A 12,415-nucleotide genomic window follows, 5' to 3' on the forward strand; every position below is an offset into this window, starting at 1 on the left:
GTAATACCATCTACGTCATCCTATATATATTTTTTTTACTGCAGACCAAATATTCCAGTTCTCTCTGGCCCTATCCTCACTTGACTCACACAATGATACAACATCTGTAGCCCCCCCCTTTTTGCCAAGCGTATTGGTACAGTCCAATCTTCCCACAGGACTGCTGCTTCACCTGGATGTTGCTAGAATGTTCCTTTTTGGGTAAGGGGGGGGGGGTCTGTGAGAATCCTAACTGCGTGGGTGTTGGATTAAGACGCTGCAGCATCAAAAAGGATTCAATCTAAGAGAAGCAACAGCAGAGAGCGACCTAGTGTCAGTCCTTTCATTTTGACTGCAAGTACATCTGGGCAACAAGGATACATACAAGAGGATACAATAACAAAAGGAAAGCAGAGCTTCTTTGACTGGAGCAGAGAGATAAATAAACCCTGGTAGTATCTGCTGCAGACACCGAACACAGCCATTATGACCCAGGGCAAGGTAAGGGCCTTACAGATCTCATTCTATCATTCTATGCTCTATTCATTCCATGCTCATTCTGCTGCAAAAATATAGTAAAATAGGTTTCTTGGCTTGGTCCAGAGTCTTCTGTAGTCATTGTGGCAACATGTACATAGGCTGTGTGTCTGTCTCTGCCTGCCTCTCATGTGCCTCTATTGAGGAGCTCATCTCATTGTGTTGCTCAGTAATGATGCAAAGTCTGTTCCGCGGCAGATAATAGTATTGTCATCAGAGAATGAATAGAGGCAAATAAAATGACAGCTATAAACTAGATTGTATGGCGATAGAGAAAAGGTAGTGTTTAGCCTGCGTCACTACCTTCACTCCAAATGCGTACTACTTCTCTTTCTCACATTGCTATTTCTCTCACAGCCAAGTGCTAAATGTAAAATCTGAACTGTTGCTGTTATATGTTGACTGGAGGCTGATGAAATCATGGAAATATATTTAGCCTACTTATATGAATTACTGTAAATTAGCTCATAAGTCTGCTAATTATATTTCTATGCAGGAAATATGGAGGTACAGAGAGACAGGAGATGGATATTCATATTCTTTGGTACATTAGCTCAGGGCCAGATAAGCCATCTGGACAGTGTTGTGTAATGTCTAATTCACTGATTCTGGAACAGTCTGGGGTTCTGGAGCTATGCTACTTTAGAGGGCTCATCTAAGAACTGATCTCAGTCCACATCTTACAGTCAGCAATCAGAGAATCAGATAAAATGTCAAATTCACCTCAAATTGTGAATGCAAATTATTTGGGTTTTCTGCTTAGAATGTGGATTGTTTTTGTTGTTAAAAAATTTACATTTTCAAAGCAAGTACAATGAACTTGGATTCACAAGTTGGGGCTAATTTCAGATCAAGTATCACTTCTTAGTTGGTTAGATTGGCTCAAGAATTCTCTGTCAATTATTAAAAAGTATTTACAGACAGCTATTTAGTCCTGATTGGGGATCTTATGTTATTTACCCCCAGCTTTCAGTCACGAACAAGGCTGCTGAAGCAGGAGAGAAGCAGTATGGCACTTCAAGTGGAGAAGCTGGAGGGCCACCGGCCCCTCCCACCTATGAGGAGGCCACTGGCACAAGTGAGAAAGGTATGTCAGTGTCGCAAAAACAACCGCCATATCTCCACCCCTCTCTATCATTGAAAGTGAGAAAAATAACTGGCCATTTACTGTGCGTGTGTGTGTGTGTCTGTGTGTGTTGAACTTGCCAGCAGGCCTCAGCGGCAGCCCCTGTTACAGTGGGGCTTATCCTAGTGACGGGGAAATGCTAACAGAATTCAGCTGGAGTGATAAAAACATCCGGCGGATCTTTATCCGCAAGGTAGGCGATAATTAAAGCTATTACTACCACATTACTACCAATGACGTATATAAACCCTGGATTGCTGATGCTATGTATTAGCCACCGGTTGGCCATATTGGCACATCCTAGTAGGAGCAGTCCTCCATAGGAATGAATAGAATTCTACAGTATTTCAATGACATGTTTGAATGACAAAATGACATGTATTTAAGTACTGTTTTGTTCTAATGTGGACAGTAACATTAGTAGTCTCTAAAATAAATACTTTAAGGAAAATGTTTGTATATATTTTTTCATTTAATTTTTTTGTGTTTAGCATACATAATATAATTTAAAAGTATGCATTAAGGTGTCTGTAATAGAATAAATGTGTCAAAGACGAGTGTAGTCATTAATAAATGCATTTCTATAGCTTCTAAAATATTTTTTACAATTGAGGAGTGCCAAGATGGCAAAAAAGTTTGGACACACCTACTTATTCCAGAGTTTTTCTTTATTTTTACAATTTTATACATTGTAGAATAATAGTGAAGACATCAAAACTATGACATAACACATGGAATCATGTAGTAACCAAAAAAGTGTTAAACAAATCAAAATATATTTTATATTTGAGATTCTTCAAATAGCCACCATTTGCCTTGATGACAGCTTTGCACACTCTTGGCATTCTCTCAACCAGCTTCATGAGGTAGTCACCTGGAATCAAATCAAATGTATTTATATAGCCCTTCTTACATCAGCTGATATCTCAAAGTGCTGTACAGAAACCCAGCCTAAAACCCCAAACAGCAGGCAATGCAGGTGTAGAAGCACGGTGGCTAGGAAAAACTCCCTAGAAAGGCCAAATCGTCTACAGGAATGCATTTCAATTAACAGGTGTGCCTTGTTAAAAGTTAATTTATGGAATTTCTTTCCTTAATGCAATTGAGCCAATCAGTTGTGTTGTGACAAGGTAGGGGTGGTATACAGAAGATAGCCCTATTTGGTAAAAGACCAAGTCCATATTATGGCAAGAACAGCTCAAATAAGCAAAGAGAAATGACAGTCCATCATTACTTTAAGACATGAAGGTCAGTCATTCCGGAAAATGTCAAGAACTTTGAAAGTTCCTTCAAGTGCAGTCTCAAAAACCATCAAGCACTACGATGAAACTGGCTCTCATGAGGACCGCCACAGGAAAAGAAGACCCAGAGTTACCTCTGCTGCAGAGGATAAGTTCATTAGAGTTAACTGCACCTCAGATTGCAGCCCAAATAAATGCTTCACAGAGTTCAAGTAACAGACACATCTCAACATCACCTGTTCAGAGGAGACTGCGTGAATCAGGCCTTCATGGTCGAATTGCTGCAAAGAAACCACTACTAAAGGACAGCAATAAGAAGAGGAGACTTGCTTGGTCCAAGAAACATGAGCAATGGACACTAGACCGGTGGAAATCGGTCCTTTGGTCTGATGAGTCCAAATTTGAGATTTTTGGTTTCAACTGCCGTGTCTTTGTGAGACGCAGAGTACGTGAACGGATGATCTCCGCATGTGTGGATCCCACCATGAAACATGGAGGAGGAGGTGTGATGGTCTGGGGGTGCTTTACTGATGACAGTGTCAATGATTTATTTAGAATTCAACTTACACTTAACCAGTATGGCTACCACACCATTCTGCAGCGATACGCCATCCCATCTGGTTTGCGCTTAGTGAGACAATCATTTGTTTTTCAACTGCACAATGACACAACACACCTCAAGGCTGTGTAAGGGCTATTTTAACAAGAAGGAGAGTGATGGAGTGCTGCATCAGAGGATCTGGCCTCCACAATCACCTGACCTCAACCCAATTGAGATGGTTTGGGATGAGTTGGACCCCAACGTGAAGGAAAAGCAGCCAACAAGTGCTCAGCATATGTGGGAACTCCTTCAAGACTGTTGGAAAAGCATTCCAGGTGAATCTGGTTGAGATAATGCCAAGATTGTGCAAAGCTGTCATCAAGGCAAATGGTGGCTACTTTGAAGAATCTAAAATATCATCGTCAGAGCCCAAAATATAACCTTGTTTTACTCCAACATTTGTAAGCATTGTAAATGAAAACAACTACTACTATAAAACCTCAAAATATGCTTAAAACTATCCTTTTGATATCTTGCATGGTCAGTCCTTGCATCCATAGCTCTGTCTATGACTGTCATAGTGGTTACATTTCTCCAGACCCATCCTTCAGCTTTAACCACAGTTGTGTTTTTTTGGTACCTCCTTTTAGGTTTACTCCATCTTGATGATCCAACTTCTTGTCACTCTTTCCATAGTGGCTCTCTTCACATTCTGGTAAGTCTTCTAATACCTCTGAATATGGATGCTACTTTTCACCCTTCAATAGTTCTATCTGGTCAGGCCTGGTCAGAAGTACTACACTTTGATACAGTAATGCTCCATCACTCTGTGAACCAGACATGAACCATTCAGTAATGCTCCATCACTCTGTGAACCAGACATGAACCATTCAGTAATGCTCCATCACTCTGTGAACCAGACATGAACCATTCAGTAATGCTCCATCACTCTGTGAACCAGACATGAACCATTCAGTAATGCTCTCTCACTCTGTGAACCAGACATGAACCATTCAGTAATGCTCTATCACTCTGTGAACCAGACATTAACCATTCAGTAATGCTCTCTCACTCTGTGAACCAGACATGAACCATTCAGAAATGCTCTATCACTCTGTGAACCAGACATGAACCATTCACAGGAACTAGATAGGAAGCTGCAAGTTTTGAGATGACTCATATGGAACGTTTAATATAAAAATAAGAAAACACATATACCAAATACTTTGAGGGAAATGGACAAACTGTCACGTTCTGACCAGCAGAGGGTGTAGTTGTGTAGTATTTTGGTCAGGACGTGGCAGAAGATGTCTGTGTATGTTTGTTCTGGGTTGTATGTTTCTATGTTGGTCTGTGTGGCTCCCGATCAGGGACAGCTGGTTATCGTTGTTCCTGATTGGGAGTCATATATTAGGTGTGTGTTTTTCACTTGGGTTTGTGGGTTGTTGATTTTGCACTGCTGTATGTAAGTACATAGCCTATAAAACTGTCGGTTTTTTGTTTTCGTGTTCATTTTATTCTAATTAAATAGAAAGATGAGCATTCATATCCCTTCTGCGTTTTGGTCATCCGTTCACCACGATAGCTGTTACACAAACATCGCATATTTACAATTCTTTGTGCTTCCTTCATCAGTGAACCAGTAAAGAACTACATTCAGTCCAACCCTGGATGGTACTGGGCTTCTTAGTAAGTCACAGCTTTGATCTTGCGTACATCATTACCATGTTGATTTCATTCTGAAAGTACTCAAATATGTTTTATTTCTTTACGCAGTGCTGTATTCTTTGTCACATACATTACACTCGTCTGCTGTCCTGGACCAAGGTGGGTTTAACACTTTAATGTGTGTGGTTAATGCAACTTCAGTTATTACGATAATAGAGAATGTATCATTTTAGCAGAATGTAACGACAGTACTTACTTTGTTTTATTTGCATTTCCGATAGGAGACAGTTTCCATGGAATCTGATCCTGCTCGCCGTCTTTGTAAGTATCATGTAGTGTTTGAAACAATAACATTTATATACTTTTATACACATTGTCTAAAGACAATACTTCACATAATTCAGACTCGCATACTTTTCCTTTGAGTGTAACCTACAATAGGTTTTCTCAGTAATGTCTCTTTACTTTGTAATATCTCCTGTTGCAGACCCTGTCTCTCTCCTATATGACAGGGATGCTATCCAGGTATAGTCTTTCTTCATAGCTGTGTCTAGTTGGTTTGCCTCTGTCTTACTTCTCACTGTGTCTGTCTTGTCCACTATGCTTTGAATGCCTGCTTCTTCAGACTGATATGGCTAGTATGATGTTTTTTGCAGCCAGGTAAACTGCTAATGTAATATTAAATCCAGCTAGTTAAGGTCTTGGTGAGCTAATCAGGTATGCTAAATTAGGGTTGTACTGAAAGGAATGTAGATCTCCAGGAAGAGGGTTGGGCAGCCATGCATGAAACTGTCAGTGTAAATCAGTTATGCCAAAGGTATACATGGTCTTACTAACAGGGACTTACGATATGTCACCATATCACTGTTGCACTGTTGATGATTTTAGTTTTGCTTTGTTACTGTGTATTTACCAAAATAAGTCATTCAAATGTTATTACTGTATGATAACCATTTTAGTATGTCATTTCTTAGTAACTAAATACTTGTCAAATCATTTCTCTAACATATATTTCCCCTTTAATAGTTATTACAACACCAAGTCAGTGGTGATGTGTCTGGGTATTACTGCTATGGTCTGTTTAACCGTCACTCTCGTCAGCTTCCAAACTAAGGTCAGTCTGCCTGAACGTTCCTCCAGCGAAAAAGGAACTTCTACAATTTAAAAGAAAGCTACTATGAATGACAAATTGTTCTAAGTTGTTATTTTTAACTCGTGATCAAGTTACCTTCTCTTTTCTCTCCTATCTTCCCCTCTGTCCTATTCAGTTTGACGTGACCTCATGCCAAGGCGTATTGTTTACCTTCTGCATGGTCATGATGGTGTCTGGACTGGTCTTGGCCATCGCCCTGCCCTACGGATATGTAAGATAATAATACACTTTATTTGTAGAGCACATTGTCATACAGGAAGACTGCTAATCAAAGTGCTATACATAGTAAGAAGTTAAACTACCCTAATCAGAACCTATATAATGAATTAGATTAATAAGTTAATGCAGATGGAGACTAACATGAGGAACTAGAGGTCTCTACCAAGCCTATAGCTGGGTCAGATCTAATTGAATGTGTTGGATATGATATTTCACAGATATAATATCACATGTCATGTGCTGCAGGTGCCCTGGGTGCATGGTGTCTATGGTGTCTTGGGAGCGTTACTGTTTACCATGGTAAGTGTAAAACCGATATAGTCTGATTTACTACACAGTCTATCAATGACAACTATCAAGGAGAGATGTACAGTCATGGCCAAACGTTTTGAGAATGACACAAATATTAATTTTCACAAAGTCTGCTGCCTCAGTTTGTATGATGGCAATTTGCATATACTCCAGAATGTTATGAAGAGTGATCAGATGAATTGCAAAGTCCCTTTTTGCCATGCAAATGAACTGAATCCCCAAAAACATTTCCACTGTATTTCAGCCCTGCCACAAAAGGACCAGCTGACATGTCAGTGATTCTCTTGTTAACACAGGTGTGAGTGTTGACGAGGACAAGGCTGGAGATCACTCGGTCATGCTGATTGAGTTTGAGTAACACACTGGAAGCTTCAAAAGGAGGGTGGTGCTTGGAATCATTGTTCTTCCTCTGTAAACCATGGTTACCTGCAAGGAAACACGTGCCGTCGTCATTGCTTTGCACAAAAAGGGCTTCACAGGCAAGGATATTGCTGCCAGTAAGATTGCACCTAAATCAACCATTTATCGGATCATCAAGAACTTCAAGGAGAGCGGTTCAATTGTTGTGAAGAAGGCTTCAGGGTGCCCAAGAAAGTCCAGCAAGCGCCAGGACCGTCTCCTAAATTGATTCAGCTGCGGGATCGGGGCACCACCAGTACAGCGCTTGCTCAGGAATGGTAGCAGGCAGGTGTGAGTGCATCTGCACACACAGTGAGGCAAAGACTTTTGGAGGATGGCCTGGTGTCAAGAAGGGCAGCAAAGAAGCCACTTCTCTCCAGGAAAAACATCAAGGACAGACTGATATTCTGCAAAAGGTACAGGGATTGGACTGCTGAGGACTGGAGTAAAGTCATTTTCTCTGATGAATCCCCTTTCCGATTGTTTGGGGCATCCGGAAAAAAGCTTGTCCGGAGAAGACAAGGTGATTGCTACCATCAGTCCTGTGTCATGCCAACAGTAAAGCATCCTGAGACCATTCATGTGTGGGGTTGCTTCTCAACCAAGGGAGTGGGCTCACTCAATTTTGCCTAAGAACACAGCCATGAATAAAGAATGGTACCAACACATCCTCCGAGAGCAACTTCTCCCAACCATCCAGGAACAGTTTGGTGACGAACAATGCCTTTTCCTGCATGATGGAGCACCTTGCCATAAGGCAAAAGTGATAACTAAGTGGCTCGGGGAACAAAACATTGATATTTTGGGTCCATGGCCAGGAAACTCCCCAGACCTTAATCCCATTGAGAACTTGAGGTCAATCCTCAAGAGGCGGGTGGACAAACAAACACCCACAAATTCTGACAAACTTCAAGCATTGATTATGCAAGAATGGGCTGCCATCAGTCAGTATGTGGCCCAGAAGTTAATTGACAGCATGCCAGGGCGGATTGCAGAGGTCTTGAAAAAGAAGGGTCAACACTGCAAATATTGACTCTTTGTATCAACTTCATGTAATTGTCAATAAAAGCCTTTGACACTTATGATTTGCTTGTAATTATACTTCATTATTCCATAGTAACATCTGACAAAAATATCCAGACACTGAAGCAGCAAACTTTGTAGAAGTTAATATTTGTTTCATTCTCAAAACTTTTGGCCACGACTGTACTAACGCTTCAATTGTTTGCTTCTCTGTTTAGTTCTTGGCGTTTGACACACAGCTTCTGATGGGGAACAAGCGCTACACAATAAGTCCAGAGGAATACGTCTTTGCCACTCTCAACATCTACCTAGATATTATCTACATCTTCTCCTTCTTCCTGTCTCTGTTCGGAACAGAGAGGACAAACTGAATCCACCTCCAGGCCAGCATCGCAGATCACCATCTACACAGGATCCGTATTCATAGTCTCAAATGGCATTTTCACATGTAGCCAAATTCTGATCATTTTTCACTAATTGCTATTTTGACCAATTAGATCAGCTCTGAAACATGTCTGATGTGAAAAGATCAGATGTGATTGGTCAAAATACCAATTAGTGGAGAAAAGATCTGAATTGGGCTGCAGCCTCAGAGTAGTAGTGCTGATCTAGGATTTGCCATTTAGATCATAGTATTATATACAGGGGGAATCTGATCCTAGATCAGCATTATCAGCTATAAATGCAGGCTCTGATCTCACCATCATTATGTACTGTACACAACCCATTGATCCTTGATCTACCACCTCCTCCCACAGTCTCTGCCCCGTCTAGCATGATATGGACCTATACTACTGTACCAGTATTGAGTTTTTAGCTTGTCTGTTAAGCTGTTGATCTCAGCACTAATGTACAGCAGTTTTCACCCATAGGGTCACAGATCTATCGATTTACATTGCTCACAGTAGACAGATGTAAAAGAAAAAATAACATGCAAAAATACTGAGTCTAAAATCTATAACTGACCATATGTGTTTGTTTCATGCAGATGTGATGTCCTTGTTCTCCTATCTTTTAACAACAACAGTCATCTATGACACTGCTCTAAAGGAGATCCCCTCTTATCACTCCTGAACACATGAATATCAGAATCACCTTTATTCGCCAACTACATTTAAATATACCCGGGATTTGATTCAGTTAATTGGTGGTGAAAAGGATCCTTTCCGATTGGCTTGAAGGGCATTCTAGAGTGCGCATTATTTCCCTATAATGCACAGTATATTTGCATGGTAGAATTCAATGGCTATATTTAATTTTACATGTTTTGTTTGAGCTGCTTTTTAAAGCAAAAGTCAAAATGAAAACAGTATTGCTATTGTTGAATTTGATTTTCATAATAACTAGTACTAATGGTTTGAGCGTTCTCTGGCACTCCAGGATGGAACGCCGTTTGAGTCTTTGCGTGTCAAAAAAGATAATAATACTATTGCATTGGTGCTAGCTAGGTACCCCAGAAGTTGCTAATAACAGATGTATCAAAGATATTTGCAAACATTTTTGATCCTGCTCTTTTGATCCTGATCTAATTTGAAATGCTCACACAGACGTTTTCCCATTCGGTCGAACAAATAATGACTTATTACCAACGCAGTATTGTACAGCTTTGACAGTGAACGTAATGGTAGCGCTTGGCTTGCACGTGCAAATTCAGCACACACAACAAACATTCCATAATGAATTGTGTTATTTGACGTGTCAAATTAAAAGCTTATTTGACCGTGTATATTTTTTGACACACAAAGACCCAAACGGTGTTCCATACTCCAGAGTGAATTTGCAAATGCACCCTTCATCAGTGATTTTAAATTTACATTTAACCTTTATTTACCTAAGCAAGTTATTTAAGAACAAATTCTTATTTACAATGACGGCATACCCTGGCCAAACCCAGACAACACTGAGCCAATTGTGCGCCGCCCTATGGGACTCCCAATCACGGCCAGATGTGATACAGCCTGGATACTGGTACTCAAAGCTCTTTATATAGTAGAGAGGAACCAGGGACTGTCGTGACACTGAGATGCAGTGCCTTAGACCACTGCGCCACTTGGGAGCACTTCGAGTACAGATGTAGGATCTTAATATGATCACCCTGTTGCAGGAGAACCTTCCGGCAATGTAGAAAATGTAAAACTTGTAGTGTGTTTGTGTTGTAAAATGTATTAGGGAGTTTGTCATTTGAAAATGGATCAACCCCTACAGAAATGTCCATTAATTATAATCCACATAATAATTCACATTTCCTGTTGCTGCAGGATTATTTTCCTGCTGCAGGAAACTGGCTCAAATTAAGATCCTACATCTGTACAATGTACGAGCACCTTTTGATGACCCTCAGCTTTAGACCTCTATAAATGGCACCTGTGCACAATATGTCTGTGGTTTGTTGTTTCTCTAATGTCTGTCCTCCCGTCTGTCAGCTCTTAGCCTACTGGTTGAAATCTCAAACGAACGTAAGATCCAGAGTATGCAGGCAATTTAATCCAATTCTGAATAAATTTGCATGTGGGCTAATTGCTAGGCTTTCCATAGCTGCTTTAAATCAAGTTGCACTTAAACTGGAGATGCAATCCTGTCTATATGATGAGCCATAGTCCAATGATGTCCAATGATGTCAGTTGGGGTTTCACCACTCGACCCTGGTTGGCTGCTATGAAGTTCTAATTTATTTATAGATGGTCTAAACCAATGACTTCATACCCATTCTTTGCTGAGCATATTTTGGGGGTCAATCTGGACAACTTTTAAAATGTAGGGTTGTGGTAAATGTATTTGCTCCAGATGTTATAAGTTCATGACTGAACTTTGTGGTTGTTACTGTTTTTATAGAGACCGAAAGAGTTATATTTTGTAAAATCAAAAAATGCTAATTATTGTAAAAGTTAATCATTTTGAATATTGTGACTAAAAATAGTTAATCATGCTTGCAAAATAACTGATGTGTACATGACAAAAATAATAGCACATTGTATTCGACCTGAAAAATAGGAAACATACAGAACCAGTCAAAAGTTTGGACACACCTACACATTCAAGGGTTTTTCTTTATTTTTACTATTTTCTACACTGTAGAATAATTGTGAATACATCAAAACTATGAAATAACACATATGGAATCATGTAGTAACCAAAAAAGTGTTCAACAAATCAAAATATATTTTAGATTTTAGATTCTTCAAAGTAGCCACCCTTTGCCTTGATGACAACTTTGCACACTCTTGGCATTATCTCAACCAGCTTCACCTGGAATGATTTTTCAACATTATAGAAGGAGTTTCCACATGTGCTGAGCACTTGTTGGCTGCTTTTCCTCCACTCTGTGGTCCAACTCATTCCAAACCTTCTCAATTGGGTTGAGGTCGGGTGATTGTGGAGGCCAGGTCATCTGATGCAGTACTCCATCACTCTCCTTCTTGTTAAAATAGCCCTTACACAGCCTGGAGCTGTGTTGGGTCATTGTCCTGTTAAAAAACAAATGATATACCCCCTAAGGGCAAACCAGATGAGATGGTGTATCGCTGCAGAATGGTTGGTTTTTCAGCAATTTGACCATGAAGGCCTGATTCACGGAGCCTCCTCTGAACAGTTGATGTTGAGATGTGTCTGTTACTTGAACTCTGTGAAGCATTTATTTGGGCTGCAATCTGAGGTGCAGTTAACTTTTACCAAATAGGGTTATCTTCTGTATACCACCCCTACCTTGTCACAACACAACTGATTGGCTCAAACGCATTAAAAATGAAAGAAATTCCACAAATTAACTTTTTACAAGGCACACCTGTTAATTGAAATGTATTTCAGGTGACTACCTCATGAAGCTGGCTGAGGTAGAATATAGAAAATAGTAAAAAATTAAGAAAAACCCTGGAATTAGTAGGTGTGTCCAAACTTTGACTGGTACTGTATTTTCTTATATAACACCCTGAATGGTTCATATATGTATGACATTTGTGGCCTTGGAATAGTTTTATCTGAACAAATTGTAATGAATTTGCAGGTGTAAATATGCGCCTCTTGGCTAAGTGCATTGAGTGTTATTCCATATGAATGTGTTAGGAAAATTATTTGTATTTACAATTCTTGCCGTACATAATACAGATGTATTTATTAGAACGGGAATGTGAATGTTTATTGCATTTACCTCTAAAATAAAATAAAAGGACTCACTAATCTTCTAGTTTTTTTGTATCTCAGACACTAAATAGAATACAACA

General features: G+C 39.8%; 1 protein-coding gene across 1 annotated transcript; it reads left to right on the plus strand.

Annotated features, from left to right (window-relative positions):
* The first annotated feature begins 28 nt into the window (after positions 1 to 28).
* Positions 29 to 12,371, plus strand: LOC106572651 (protein lifeguard 2). Its single transcript, XM_014147019.3, has 12 exons — positions 29 to 480; positions 1,483 to 1,603; positions 1,726 to 1,835; positions 4,075 to 4,139; positions 5,060 to 5,113; positions 5,201 to 5,251; positions 5,374 to 5,413; positions 5,580 to 5,617; positions 6,119 to 6,206; positions 6,361 to 6,456; positions 6,711 to 6,764; positions 8,417 to 12,371. The coding sequence occupies exons 1-12, from the start codon at positions 466 to 468 to the stop codon at positions 8,567 to 8,569; spliced, it is 885 nt and encodes a 294-aa protein (XP_014002494.1). The 5' UTR covers positions 29 to 465; the 3' UTR covers positions 8,570 to 12,371.
* Positions 12,372 to 12,415: the final 44 nt, after the last annotated feature.

This window comes from Salmo salar, chromosome 15 (genome assembly GCF_965601325.2).
Source record: "Salmo salar chromosome 15, fSalSal1, whole genome shotgun sequence".
NCBI classification, from domain to species: Eukaryota; Metazoa; Chordata; class Actinopteri; order Salmoniformes; family Salmonidae; genus Salmo; species Salmo salar.